This window comes from Fusarium subglutinans (genome assembly GCF_013396075.1).
Source record: "Fusarium subglutinans strain NRRL 66333 chromosome Unknown NRRL66333_c0000002, whole genome shotgun sequence".
Taxonomy (NCBI): domain Eukaryota; kingdom Fungi; phylum Ascomycota; class Sordariomycetes; order Hypocreales; family Nectriaceae; genus Fusarium; species Fusarium subglutinans.
This window is the reverse complement of record NW_023502065.1, coordinates 498,965-512,874: the sequence shown is the minus strand read 5'-3', so window position 1 is coordinate 512,874 and position 13,910 is coordinate 498,965. Positions and strand designations below refer to the sequence as shown.

Here is a 13,910-nt window from a genome sequence, read left to right as displayed (position 1 = left end):
ACCTTAAATACGACTCTAGGGATACCTTACCCTCAGACTGATGTGTATTGTGAGGTGATGGATTGGGCTGGAATGCGCTTCATGGTGTGGCGGGATGTGGGGAGATGTGTTTTAAAACAGGGGACCACAAGTGGATTTGTTGGCTGTGGTGGCATCAAAGCCACCGACATTCAATATTTGCGAAAATCAATGGCATTAATTCAATATCAATAGCTCCAAAACTTGCTTTTGGAGACTCTCATGCTCGGTTCTGGCTCTGAATGGCTTCATAGCCGCCACTACAGAGACCCAGCCAAGGAAAAGGTGAGACCCCTACTGTAAATCCCTTTAATTAGCATCACCTCACGAAACTCTACCGGAGCCATCTCGGCCGCAACATGATTAAGCGCTTAACATGGTAGTCGCGCGCGTGTTTGGAAGGGTCCTGAGACCGTAAGGAGGATTCTATGCCATGGCGCAGAGAGAGAGAGAGAGTGGGAATGTCTTGGTAATTAAACGGACCATGGCGTAATGCTTCAGTGGGAGAGGAATGTAGTTTCGTCTTGTATTGAGTCCTGAAGGAATGGTGGATGACATGGGGTGTTCAAGCTACTAGTTTTGTCGATACCACGTTACTGGTAGCCACGGGTTATCTTTGCAGCGAGAGCGAGAGAGCACCCACTTTCTTTAGGCGGTGTTATAGTGAATCATGGTTCTGAGATGCATGATCTGGTGGTTTGGACTTGTGATGGCTTCTTAGAGCCTTTACTTAGTGCGCAGGCACAGAATTGCCGCTGTTTAGATCATGCCCCGGTTCTTTTGATCCGGGAGATGTAGCGTGAGCCACCCGCTGGCTTGTCCGGGGTCGTCCTGTGAAACAGGGCGCTAGACTGATTTCGTCCGGGCACAGGTACTTTCCCTTTTTGTCGAGAGATCAAGGGTGTTCTCTTCGGTAACTGGACGAGCTTGTTCTGTTCTGTTCCCCTTTCCCGCCAGGTCCAGGTTCTCTATTCCTGCATCATCGCCTCGACCGACGTTCATCATCCTACTCCGTACAATAGGTACTCATCCAACGCATCCAATCCTTGACTTGCTTGTATCATCATCTTTTATCGTTTCATGTTTTGTTCTGGCCTGGTCGGCCTTGTTTGAAACGGTCCGTGATGCTGCCATAGCCAATGACGATCACTTTAATCTTGTCTCTTTTTCAGCCCGCCCTTGTCTAGCTTCAGCCCCTTGGAAGAGAGTGAACAGACAATTCAATGGACCACTCCACTCCAATGGCAGGCCCTCGGAGGCAGAGAAGGCGGATGGCGTCCGAGGAGAGTTACCACGATGAGATCCCTGTTCCTGGTCAGGGCAATAATAAGGTAAGTCGAGTCAATCAATAATGCATGTCACATATAATCATCCCAACCGTGTGCATGTGTATATCTACTATCCTTGCCCTGTCTTGTCTTGTCTTCCCTTTCTTCCGTTCCATTTCAAGTCAGTCGAAAGCTACCACACCACACCCTCCACCCCGACAGTCAGTCTTTATCGTGTGAACACGCGATCGCGTGTGTCTCTCCTTGCCTCTCTTTTTTATTCTTCATATTCCTGCTTGTCTGGGACAGCGTCATCTTTGATCACCACCCTCTCTTTTTATTTTGCCTGCCTTTTAAACAACAAGCCAGTGCCCGTCTCTCCCTTGAATACACTTGTTTCTTGGCTTTTAAGATTTTTGGTCTTATTTTCCTTGACCTATTGATCTACCTGGTAAGTTTCATCAGTGAACAAGCCTCAATATGCAAGCGGAACAAGGGACCAACAACACGTGGGAACCCTCATCTCTCTCAAGTGCCGCTTTCGAGCATTGCCGGCCGGATCATGGTCATGATCATGTAAACAATTGATTCCTAGTGGTCTCAGCGTTTATAGATCCTGCTGGGCTGTACACCCTTTCGGTGCCACTGTCGAAAGCTGCCGAGATATCATCACCTGCCTCACTTGGACTCTTACGGCTGTCGACAGTGTCAGGCTGCCAATTCGATTCAGACACTGCACCTCACTTTCGTTCTGCCAGTGCCAGTGTCTGAGCCAGAGTCATTGTTGCTGTTATTCTCTGCCTTATTTATTCTCGTCTGTTCCTTCATCCATCTTCTCTTTTCATCCTTTCTTCACCATTGTGCACATCATTGTTCCCTTCCTTTGTTCACATTGATCTACACAAAACCCAACCCCGACCCTAGTTGACAGCTCTCTCGAGCTCAAGACTGAGACATCTTTTCTCTCACATTACACTGCTTTCCCCAGAGTTGCTTTGCGTATGATATTCTCTAATTTCTCACAACAAGATATGAAAATACAGACATACTGACTGCATCCTTCATAGCCATCTGCAATATCAACACACTCTCTACAGCGATTCTATACCGCTACACCCCAGAAACAACGATTTAGCTGGCTATTCATCGTCATCATGGGGCTTTCGACTATTGTCACGGCCTCTCTCTTGGCCATGCGCCTCTTTACCCTCCCAGCTTCGGCTGCTCCTCAGGCTATTGAGGTTGAGGTTGACGTCGCTGCTCCCGCGGCCTCTGTGTCTACTGTCGCACCGGTATATCCTGCACCTCCTTCACCTGAGTCTACCACTCCCGAGCCTCCTGTTTACTCGGCTGCCGCTGCTGCTGGTTCTTGGTGGATGTCCGACATCAAGCGTCAAGGTGTCGTTGCCTATGGCTCCGCCGACTACAAAATCTTCCGCAACGTGAAGGACTACGGTGCCAAGGGTGATGGTAGCTCTGACGACACTGAGGCCATCAACGCTGCCTTCTCTGACGGCAACCGTTGTGGTAAGGGCTGTGACTCTTCCACCGTCACCCCCGCTCTCGTCTACTTCCCTGCTGGTACCTATGTTGTCTCCAAGCCTATTCTTCCCTACTACTACACCCACATGATTGGTGATGTCAACAACCTTCCTGTTCTTAAGCCAACTGCCAACTTTGAGGGTATGGCTGTCATTGACGTCGATCCCTACAACTCGGACGGCTCCAACTGGCACACCAACCAGAACAACTTCTTCCGACAGGTCCGCAACTTCAAGATTGATCTCACCGGTATGCCCAAGAGCTCTGGTACTGGTATCCACTGGCAAGTCGCCCAAGCTACCTCTCTTCAGAACATTGTCTTCCAGATGATTGAAGACGCTAGCGACGACAACAAACAGCAAGGTATCTTCATCGACAACGGCTCCGGTGGTTTCATGACCGACCTCACTTTCATTGGTGGTCGATATGGTGGTTTCTTTGGTAGTCAACAGTTCACCAGCCGAAACATGACCTTCCGCAACTGCAACACTGCCGTCTACATGAACTGGAACTGGCTGTGGACTCTCAACGGCCTCGACATTTCTGGCGCCAAGGTCGGCATTGACATGACTGCTGGCGGCAATGTTCAGAACGTCGGCTCTATCCTCCTTACCGACAGCAAGATTGCCAACACTGCAGTCGGTGTCCTAACCAACTACAACCCCGCCCAGCCAGATACCAACGGCACCCTTGTCATCGACAACGTTGACATGTCCTCTGCTGTCCCTGTCGCCGTCAAGGGTGGTGGATCTAGTGCTACTATCCTCCCCGGTAACGCCAAGATTGCATCTTGGGTCCAAGGTCGTGCCTACAGCGGCGGCAGTGGCAAAGCTATCCAGGCCACTCAGACTCCTGTCACCAAGCCCAAGGCTCTTCTCGACTCCAAGGGTAATGTTGTCACCAAGACCAAGCCTCAGTACAACAGTGTCCCCGCTGCCAACTTCATCTCCGTCAAGTCAAAGGGTGCCAAGGGTGATGGCAAGACTGATGATACTGCTGCCATTCAGGCTGTCTTCAATAGTGTCCAAGATGGTCAGATCGTCTACTTCGATCACGGCGCTTATGTCATTACCGATACTGTCAAGGTTCCCAAGAACATCAAGATTGTTGGCGAGGTCTGGCCTCTCATCATGGCTGGTGGCAACAAGAACTTCAAGGATCAGGCCAACCCCAAGCCCGTGTGGCAAGTTGGTCAAGCTGGCGATGTCGGCAACGTCGAAATCCAGGACCTCATGTTTGAGACTCTCGGACCACAGCCCGGTGCTATCTTGATGGAGTTCAACGTCGCTGGCTCTACTCCCGGCTCCGCTGGTCTCTTTGATGTCCACTTCCGCGTTGGTGGCTCTGCCGGTACTCAGCTTCAGTCCGACAAATGCAAGAAGAACCCCAAGGTCAAGGCCGACCCCAACCCTGAATGCCTCGGCGCCTTCATGCTCTTCCACATGACCACACAGTCTAGCTGTTACCTTGAGAACACCTGGTTCTGGGTTGCCGACCACGAGCTCGACCTTGCAGATCACTCTCAGATCAACCTCTACAACGGCCGCGGAGTCTTGATTGAGAGCACCAAGGGCGCTTGGCTGTGGGGTACCGCTTCCGAGCATAGCGTTCTCTACAACTACCACCTTGAGAATGCCTCCAATGTCTACATGTCGCTCATCCAAACCGAGACTGCTTACATGCAGGGCAACCCTGACGCGACCGTCCCTTTCACCGTGAACAAGAAGTACTTCGACCCTGACTTCAAGGCCACCTGCACCGGTACCTCTCAGCGATGTGCCCGTACCTGGGGTCTCCGCGCTGTCAACTCCAAGGATGTCTTCATCTATGGAGGAGGCCTCTACAGCTTCTTCGACAACTACGACCAGGTTTGTGTCGGCGAGAACAACTGCCAGGACAACATGATCGACATTGAGAGCTCGCAGGTGCACCTTTACGGCATCAGCACCAAGGCCTCTGTCAACATGGTCAACGTTGACGGCAAGTCGGCGATCCTTGACAAGGACAACCGCAACAACTTCTGCGCCGCCATCGCGCTCTTCTCATCTTAGGAAGATGAAGTCGACGCACCACCTTATGGTGTGCCTCCTTACGCCTAGCCAACGCGATACCCGAGCGACACGTGCTCATTGCTGATTATGTGCTTTCAACGTGCCTCTGATTTTTCTTTCTTCTTTTTTCCATAGGGTCTTTTTTGTTCCAGGATGGAACTGGAGTTTCGGATAGTAAGCGACGAAAAACGCTTTTGATAAGTGCACCTCACCTTTGAGTAGACAGGGTAGCTAAATGAATCAAGTTGAGACAATAAATGTGATCCCCAAATATGACATTGTATGAGTCTGATGTGATGTTTTTACGTAGCCAAGTGTGATGATATTTGACCGCGGGACGTTGTGGTCATAAGGCGGTCAGTAGACAGAGCCCGAGAACAAAGGACAAAGAACCATATGGAACAAGAGTAGACGAGAAAGAGTTTGAATAAACGCAAGTCATTCATGTATACAGGGTATGTCTTGTATCTTCAGGAGAAGGGCTACGAAAAGGCAAAAAGAATGTTGATGGAAATCGAACCATCAAACTAGCAAAAGCGAAGCCGAGTCCCGAAGGAGATGGGAGGTGGAGTGATGAGTTGAAAATCTGACCGTTCCGCCAAAGTTGATTTGTTTTTAGCTACTTCGCTAGGAGGCAAAGTAATAGAATGGATTATCAAGGCTGATGCTGATTCAGTGTCGTGGAGTTGAGGTTAGCGTGGAGCCGTGCCGTGCCGTGGCGTTGATGTTGCCTGGTGTTGGTGCAGGGGTTACGATGACCCACGGCTGAACGACAAGGTTGTCAGTCTCAGCCCAGCAGATTCAGGCACAGAGAACAAGACTGTGGTTAAAGAGAATGAGTAAATTGTAGATTTTTATCTTATGTGTGTAGCGTTTTCAACTGAGGAAATTCTAAAATCGAGAAGCAAAAGGTGCGGCATGGTTTCAAAACTGAGAAGCTCAAGGGCAGTTGACATTCGAACTCATGGCCAAAAAGCGAAGTCTCCCGAAGGAGATGTTTCTTGGATGATCCAACCGGAGTACGGTTAAGTTAAAGGTTTAGCTACTTCGCTGTTAGTATTGTATGTTGATCTGGTCTATAACTCATGGATCGTGTTGGCTGAGCTAGGGTGTCGTACAGAACTTCTCTACACGTGTACCAAGAGCTTTTGCAAGTCAGCGAGAAGCTTGCTTGACTCAGGAGATGATATAGACCACCAAAATGGTTGCTACATATTTACTATATCATGTCCAACAGAATTGTCTCCCAGGTCCAGAAAAGGCAAAAAAGAACTGGTCAGTAGGGGCACGCTGGGCCTCGAACTGGAACTCTGGGGTGACAAAAAGCGAAGGCTTTCCATCCGGAGATGGTCAAGCAAGTTTAGTTCAACTGAGCTATTGGGCTTGTAATTTCTTGCTACTTCGCTGGTGTCAGTTTGTTCGCTTTGGTATATAAGCGACTGGTCTTTGTTGCTGTTGTGGTTGTTGGGTGGTGGTGGTGATATGCTGCAGGGGTTGTTAGTGGGTGTGGGGTTCTGAAGCCGGCGTTGAGTCACCTCGCCGAGCTGCATCTGCAGTTACAGGTGGACTGACTTGTGGAGAGACTTAAGTGTGCACTTTCTAAGTATTGAAACTAGGGATGAGGAGGTGAACATGCAAAGTATTATTTAATGACCTAGCGTGAAATATTACATTAATAGCAAGTAATTAGTATTTATTAGAGATGTTTAGATTGGGTGTATGTGTAAGATGGATTCTGCCTAGTTTGACCGCCTGCAGTCCGTATCCATTCGGCTAGATCTCCCGCAGTTGGTGCCACTTGACTTGACTCCTCCGATCACTCTCATCTTCAAATAGATACTCATCGTATTGCTCCAGCAAAATGTCGTGGACAAGGAAAAAGACAACAGGGCCCCTGCCGCCTCCTCCCTCCTTCACCCCGAAACTCTCGGAAACATATAAGAAAAAGCGGGCTTCTAACAATGGCCATGGCACTGACGATGCTCTCGCTGTGACCCGTATTCTTGAAGCAGCTGATATCCCATGTTGTATGGTCGGAACATCTGCTCTCATATTTTACGGAGCCGCCCGAGTGCGTAATGTATGTTCTTCGATTCTCCGAATAGAAATGGGTTTGTTGACAACCAATAGGACTGGGAAATCTGTGTCCCGGCACATCTCGTTGATAAAGCTGTAGCATTATTACAGTCGGAACCTCATTCTGCTACTTACCACGTCGCGGAACCTTGGGACAACCCAAGCTCATCTCTTATACACACTTGGCACCGATTCAAACGTTGCGAAACCAATTTTTCCTTTGCCATTGTTCCCGACAGGGATGTCCACATTATCTGTGAACCCTCCAACTTCACACGCAGCCTTCGAGGACTACCTTATCCTAAGTTAGATGTCTTCATACAGAGCTGTCTAGACTCAGGCGATGAACTGCAGCTTTGCGATGTGATTGACGGTACGGATTTACCAGAGGAATGGGGCGAAGAGAACCTTGAACTTGATGGTACAAATGACGTTGAATGGGCTATTGAGGCAAATGAGAGAGGTCGCAAATCCAAAAACGAGAAGTTTGCGAACTGGTGTACTTTTCCAATCAATCGAAAATGTAGACGAGCTATGTGGCAATCATATGTACGGACGAAGAAGGACAGATTGGATTGGACTAAACCGAGCCATGTGTTTACTACCCAATATCATATTATCGATACCCCAGATTCATGGACTGTTCTTTCCGACGATTACTAGAAAGGTATAGGGCGAAGAGATGTCGTAGTGTTGAATACTGAACAGTCAAAACATAAGAAAAGGTTTTATACATCGTGACCTACCCCCGGCAAGTCTTTACTTACCGCACGGCGTCATAGTCATATTAAACGTTCAGAACATCACTCGCATTGTGGTAAGGTCGACATGATGGCATATGAAGGCTACGTAAGGAGGCTAGGTTTGTTTGGCCGCTTGCCTGAGTTCATGCGGCCCCAAGCGCTGACGGCCTGATAGCAGGCCAACAGGTGGGGGCAAATTGCAAGGCATCACGACATCGTTCCGGCTCAGAACCTGGTGTTGCTATTCAGAGAATTCATGCTAGATGTATAAATATGTTAGAAACTCCCCAAACTTACCTATCATGTTGAAGCTATTAGTCCCAGTTCGCAGCCCAAAATTTTAAAAATACGAGGGGGTATTGCATTTCCCACCCATTTGGTCCCGTTACTGTATACTTTATCTCAGAGGACTGGCGGCGAGAATTCTCCGATGTATTCAAGCTTGATAATAGCAACGAGGCATGCAAGAACGTGAAAAGGGTTCTTCGACTAGACTAAACTTAGGATCCTAGTCCTAAATTGTACAAAGACTTGGTATAAGTTTAGGATATCTTGTACTTAATTTATTTTAATATCTTATATCATATTCTGATATTTTCTTGCTCCCTAAGGGCATGAACGGCAATTCTTGACTAAGAATCCGCGGCTTCTACATCGGCGACATCTGCCAATAAGACAAGCTCCTCCTCCAAGCGCAAGGCTGAGCACATGGACGAAGAATCCGCGGCTTCTGCACATCGGCGACACCTGCCAATAAGACAAGAATGGCTAGGTATGCATTTGCGCCCCCCCCCCCCCAAATTGATGCGATTGCTTGCCGCGTGCTTGTGATAACCTGTAATCTTGCCGAACCTCGTAAAGAGAGCTGGCCTTCCGCTAATCCTCGAAAAGATTCACTACCTACAGTACGCTGAAAAAGCAGTTCCACAGTGACTGGAAAGTAACATGTGGGTGCTGAGTATTCACGTGTCTTTTGGTATATGACAGGAGAGTCTATTGAGATAAGACCATGGACTCGAACCTGTGATACTAACGACAAAAAGAAAAAAGCGAAGGGAGTGTTATGGGATTCCGGACTCCCCACTCGACCACGTTAGTACTTGGTAGTGTTCTAATGTTTGGGGTGTGCAGCTACTTCGCTGGTGGACAAGTCATTTGATTTGGTATATAAGGGTATGTTGCCTTGCTCTTAAAGTTATATGCCTAGACCTACTGCTCGTGGCTCTGGAGTTTATGGCCTGAGAGTACGTAAAGAAGCAAGAGAATACATATAATAACATGTCTATTAAAAATGGGAACTCTTGTCTTAGTATGGAATGTATCAAAGGAGAGGGATAAATAGAACGATGCAATAATGGAGCTTAAGGGTTCGAACATACGATGTCACGAACAACAAAAAGCGAAGGCAACGAGGCGTCTGCTCCCCGCTGCGTTATGCGTGACCCTTAGTATGTGTATTTTGGCTACTTCGCTGTCAGTAGTGTCAGAGATTGTAGTATATAAGGTAAGGCTTTGGTTTGGTATGTGTAGGCAAGTCTGAGCCGCGCGCCCAAGACACACAATGGCCATTACTCAACAGCGATGACATACACATAGAGAACTTGACTGTCAATACGCACAAACGATGTATTTATTCTTAATGGAATGCGGGGAGATGAGATATAGGCTCTATACCATATGCTGGGCGATGTGGATGGTGGCAGGTTGAAAGCGAGGATATGACCGTGGCTGATGGTATAAAGCCAGATGCAGTCGGCTACATGCAGAACTACCGGGATGAGTTTTACAAGACTGTCTCATTCAACAGGGAACATAAGGATAGCTCGGATGGACATCCTGAAGTTCTTACGATAATCTTTTGGGTCCGGCAGAGAGGATGTTAGTGGGATGGAAGTCCCTGTCGTAGGCTAGATTCTCGACCAGAATCACAGAGTCGTGCTTTCAGAGTGAATGTGCAGTAAATCTCAAAAAGAAATATAAAAAACTAGAATATGATGGCCATCATAGGACTCGAAGATAGAGTCACGAACAATTGTAGGAAACGAAGGGTGGACCCGGGATTCCGGACTCCCGCTACACCAAGAGTGTTCATCTTGTATTTTTCTAGCTACTTTGTTGAAAGCTACTGTTTCAATTTGGTATATAACACTGCTTTCAGGCTGGTGCTTGTTGTCTGTTGTCTGGTCAAAAGGGGTTGTTGCTGCTGCCTAGGTTGTGTAGGTAACAGCCGAGGCGCAGCACAAGTGGCGACCAACATCATTGGATGGACAACTTGAGAGGCCTTATTATACTTTGCTTTTCGAAATTTGTTTACGTGTATTCACTTTCTCAAAGATGAAGTGGAGACTTCTGTTGGACTGATGTCTGGCCATGGCTCAGGGGTCGGTCATCTGAAGCAGACCAGCACACAATAGCCAACACCACCACCTGAGACGCGACGACTTCAAAGTTTAATACCGCGTAAACACAGACGACTAAATAGATGAAATAGTGTACTAAAGTGGTATTGACTGAACTCGCTGTATCGTCTATGGACAAGTGTCTATTTAGACAAGATAGGGAGGGAGCCACCCCTGACTTACACCAAGAGAATTCTTTTCACGATTCTACGAGCCTTGAACTGTTCAAGACCCAGGATCACAGTACCAGTGATAAAAAAAAAAGAGGCAGGCTTCGAACACAGGCAAAAAGACAAGGAGTGGGTAGCGGGAGAGAGAGTTTTTAGGAGCGGATTTTAGGATTCATAGGTTCTAGGACGTATACCGCTACACCACTCCTTGTCGAAAGGGTTACATTCATTTTAATATTTAACACTCTACCCTGGCCGGCTTGAGAGTTGCGTTCAAGTGAGCAAGCCCGCCGCTTACACCATACCATACCATGCGACTTACCAGGTCTGGTCACCAAGACCACCACACAATACCCCTGACTTCACTTCTTCATTACAAAGAGCCTACGTGTCAGCTTAGAAGGGGAGCTCAGACTTGGGAACAAGTCATGGCAAAAGGAAAGAGATAATAACAGTAGAGAAAGAAGGGGCAAGGAGTAAAGAACAAGGAAGGAATAAATATAAACAGAAGAAAGTTGTAAATACGAAGAGTAGTAACAGGGTTGGAGGGAGGGAGGGAGGATTCATAGGAGAGGGCTTTAAAGGTAGATTCGTAGGTCGGAGGGATACTGCACCACTCTTCGCCGGGGATATGAAGGGTGATTTTGGCATATGAGGGCATGTTGTTAGGTCTGGGACAGAGACCCCAGTGCCGGTAGGCTGCCGTTCTAGGCGGGACAAAGCATGCTTCTGCCTGACTGAACCATGGCCTCCCCCTTTGCTCCCTTTTCTGATGACTTGGCCTAATACTGACGCTGTTTTGAAGGCTTCCATGTAAAGAGCCAAAGCTTAAAGTTGTCCTTCTCATTATATCCTCAAGTCGCCCCTGAGTCGCGACTTTATCCAAACGAGGTCAAGTAGGTACAGACCCTGCCTTGCAACGTACTTGTAACAAAATTCTTTTAAGACTTTAGACCCGACTGGCAAACAGGGAGAAGACTGGCAAAAAGAAAAAAAAGACAATGAGTGTTGTTCAACTTGAGCAAAAAACGAGGAACGGTGTAGTGGGAGAAGGAATTGTAGGAGCGTATTCAAGAGTTTTTAGGTTCTTAGGTTATAGGAGCGTATACCACTACACCACTCCTCGCTGAAGGATATGGAAGTGATTTTGGTATATAAGGGGTAGAGTCAGGAAGTGGTGCTACTCAGCAGCCAAAGGTAACATATCAGGCACCAGTGCGAGCAAGAAGTATATCGCCCATGTGTGTTAATTTGTGTTCTCGTGTTGGGGCTAAAGCTTCTCTTAACCTCTCACCTTCATCACATGTGCTGTCCAGAGAGCAAAAAGAAATGTCACGGACGACACTCGAAGTCGTGACTTTTGCAAAAAACAAAGAGCGAGATCTAGGGGGTTGAGAGAGTTTATAGGAGAGAGTATGAAGATTTTAGGTTAATAGGATGCGGATTCCCACTAGACCACACGCTCTTTGCTGAAGACAATGTGTGTGCTTTTGGTATATAAGGGGTAGGCGGCCATGCCGTGCCAGATGGTGTGGCAGACAATGCTGATCGACGCAACGCTCATATTACTGGTACGAGTGTCCTTGGATAAGGGACGTGATCATGTTATGAACTGCGGTGGTAAAAGAGTATGTCATCGCCAAGGGTAAGGCCTGCAGGTGGGATCGTCAAGCACTGGTCTAGTGACGGTACAAAGCCGAGGACCAAAAAAAGGGACTCCTTCTAGGGGAGGCTTCGAAGTCGAGAGCCATACCAAAAAAACAAGGAGTGGGCAGTGGGGTGAGAGGAGTTTTAGGTGCGGAGGAGAGACTTTAGGTTCAGTAGGTAACGTATTCCCACTACACCACTCCTTGCCGATGGTAAACAGAGTGATTCTGGCATATAAGGGGTGGATGACTGGCGTCCGTCTTGCCATGTGTCCATCACTCCGAACTACACTATGTCGACAAATTGTGCCCATTGCTTAAGGGATGTGTCCACGTTGACGACGTTTCGGTTCGCGATACATGTTTTCGTTAAAGTGGATGAGAACCAAGTCGTGCGATAGATATCCGAAAAGTCATCGAAGGACACGATCAAGTACGACGTCGATCGGCAAAAAGGTGATGTCGATGTCAAGACGGAGACATTGGTGTCGAAGGGGGAAACTCGAACTTGTGAACTTGGGCAAAAAGCAAGGAGCAGGTAGTGGGGTGAGAGAAGTTATAGGTGCGGAAGAGAGATTTTAGGTTAATAGGTAGCGTATTCCCACTACACCACTCCTTGCCGATAGTAAACTGAGTGTTTTTGGTATAAAAGGGGTAGGCAGCAGCTCCCTCCCTTATGAGTGCCACACAACGCCACAACAGGCTTGGACGGAAACCACAGCAGGCAGAACCCTCATCATGGGCGCAGTACTGGACTGCCATACCCACGTTAACCTCAGCAGTCTGACTTGACCTCCATCCCCTTCGATCTCAACATCCTTCGGCCATCTGGTAATGTATAGCAACGTAAGTCGAAGCCCCTTTTTGGCAAAATTAAGAGGTGCGTATATTCAGTTCTGTTTGCAGCCTGCATCCACAGATCATGTTTGTCGCAATTTTGAATCGTCGTTTGGGATGTCGTGGAACAAAAAGAGGCTGAGTCTGTTGCTTCTTGAAGCAGTGTTCGAAGTCATGAACGCCAAAAATCGAAGAGCAGCCTAGTAGGTGAAGAGTTTTTAGGTGCGGAATGAGAGAAGGTTTATAGGTTTTAGGACGGATACCACTAGACCACTCTTCGACGTAGGCAATAGAGTTGTTTTGGTATATAAGGGGTGGGCTGCAGTGTAGTGTCCATTGCCAGGTCAAGGTCGACGCCAGATAAAGACATTCGTCTGAAAGAAACGAAAACGCAAGTTAGTATGATCATAGAATGGTGATTATAGCCGAATTGCAAAAAGCAAAAATGATGATTCTGTGTCTTGCCTCGAACATACGACCTGGCAAAAACGAAGAGTGGCCCAATGGGTGAATAGTTTTAGGTGCGGATTGAAGAGAGTTCATAGGTTCTAGGACGGATACCACTAGACCACTCTTCGGAAGGGTAGTGAGTGGTTTTGGTATATAAGGGGCAAGGATGAGAGGCCGTACGCTGTCAAGTCCCAAGGCCAGCACCAGACAAAATAACCAAACTCAGGGGGGAAAAGTCCAAGTCGGTATAGCCATCATTTGATGAATATGATGAAATCGTGAACAGCAAAAAACAAAGATTGGTGCCAAGTCTCGAATGTACGAACTGGCAAAAACGAAGAGTGGCCTAGCGGGAGACTTTTTTGAGGTGCGGTTTGAAGAGAATTTATAGGTTTTAGGTACGGTACCACTAGACCACTCTTCGTCAAGGATAACTGTGTTTTTGGTATATAAGGGGTAGGTGTCGAATGTCCCCATCTGAACCTCAGTACCCCTTCAACAAACAAGGCGACGGCATAAAAAAATATAGCCTGATTCGACGTTGCGTCGATCTGAATATGTTCTCATATGATCATGTTGCGAAAAGCATACCGTTAAATGTCAACCACGTGCGATCGACAAAAACGAAGGGAGGCTCGGTGAGAGGAGGATTCGTGGGGACGGATTTTGGACAAGCCTCGTGGGTGCTGAGGTTTGTAGGCTCGGAGGTT

The 13,910-nt window shown here is 47.7% G+C and overlaps 1 protein-coding gene across 1 annotated transcript; it reads left to right on the top strand.

Moving 5' to 3' along the window:
• Positions 1 to 2,440: 2,440 nt before the first annotated feature.
• Positions 2,441 to 4,879, top strand: FSUBG_492 (beta-1 3 exoglucanase precursor; the record flags this gene model as incomplete). The annotated part of the gene is made up of 1 exon (XM_036682960.1): positions 2,441 to 4,879. The coding sequence occupies one exon, from the start codon at positions 2,441 to 2,443 to the stop codon at positions 4,877 to 4,879; it is 2,439 nt and encodes an 812-aa protein (XP_036544015.1).
• Positions 4,880 to 13,910: the final 9,031 nt, after the last annotated feature.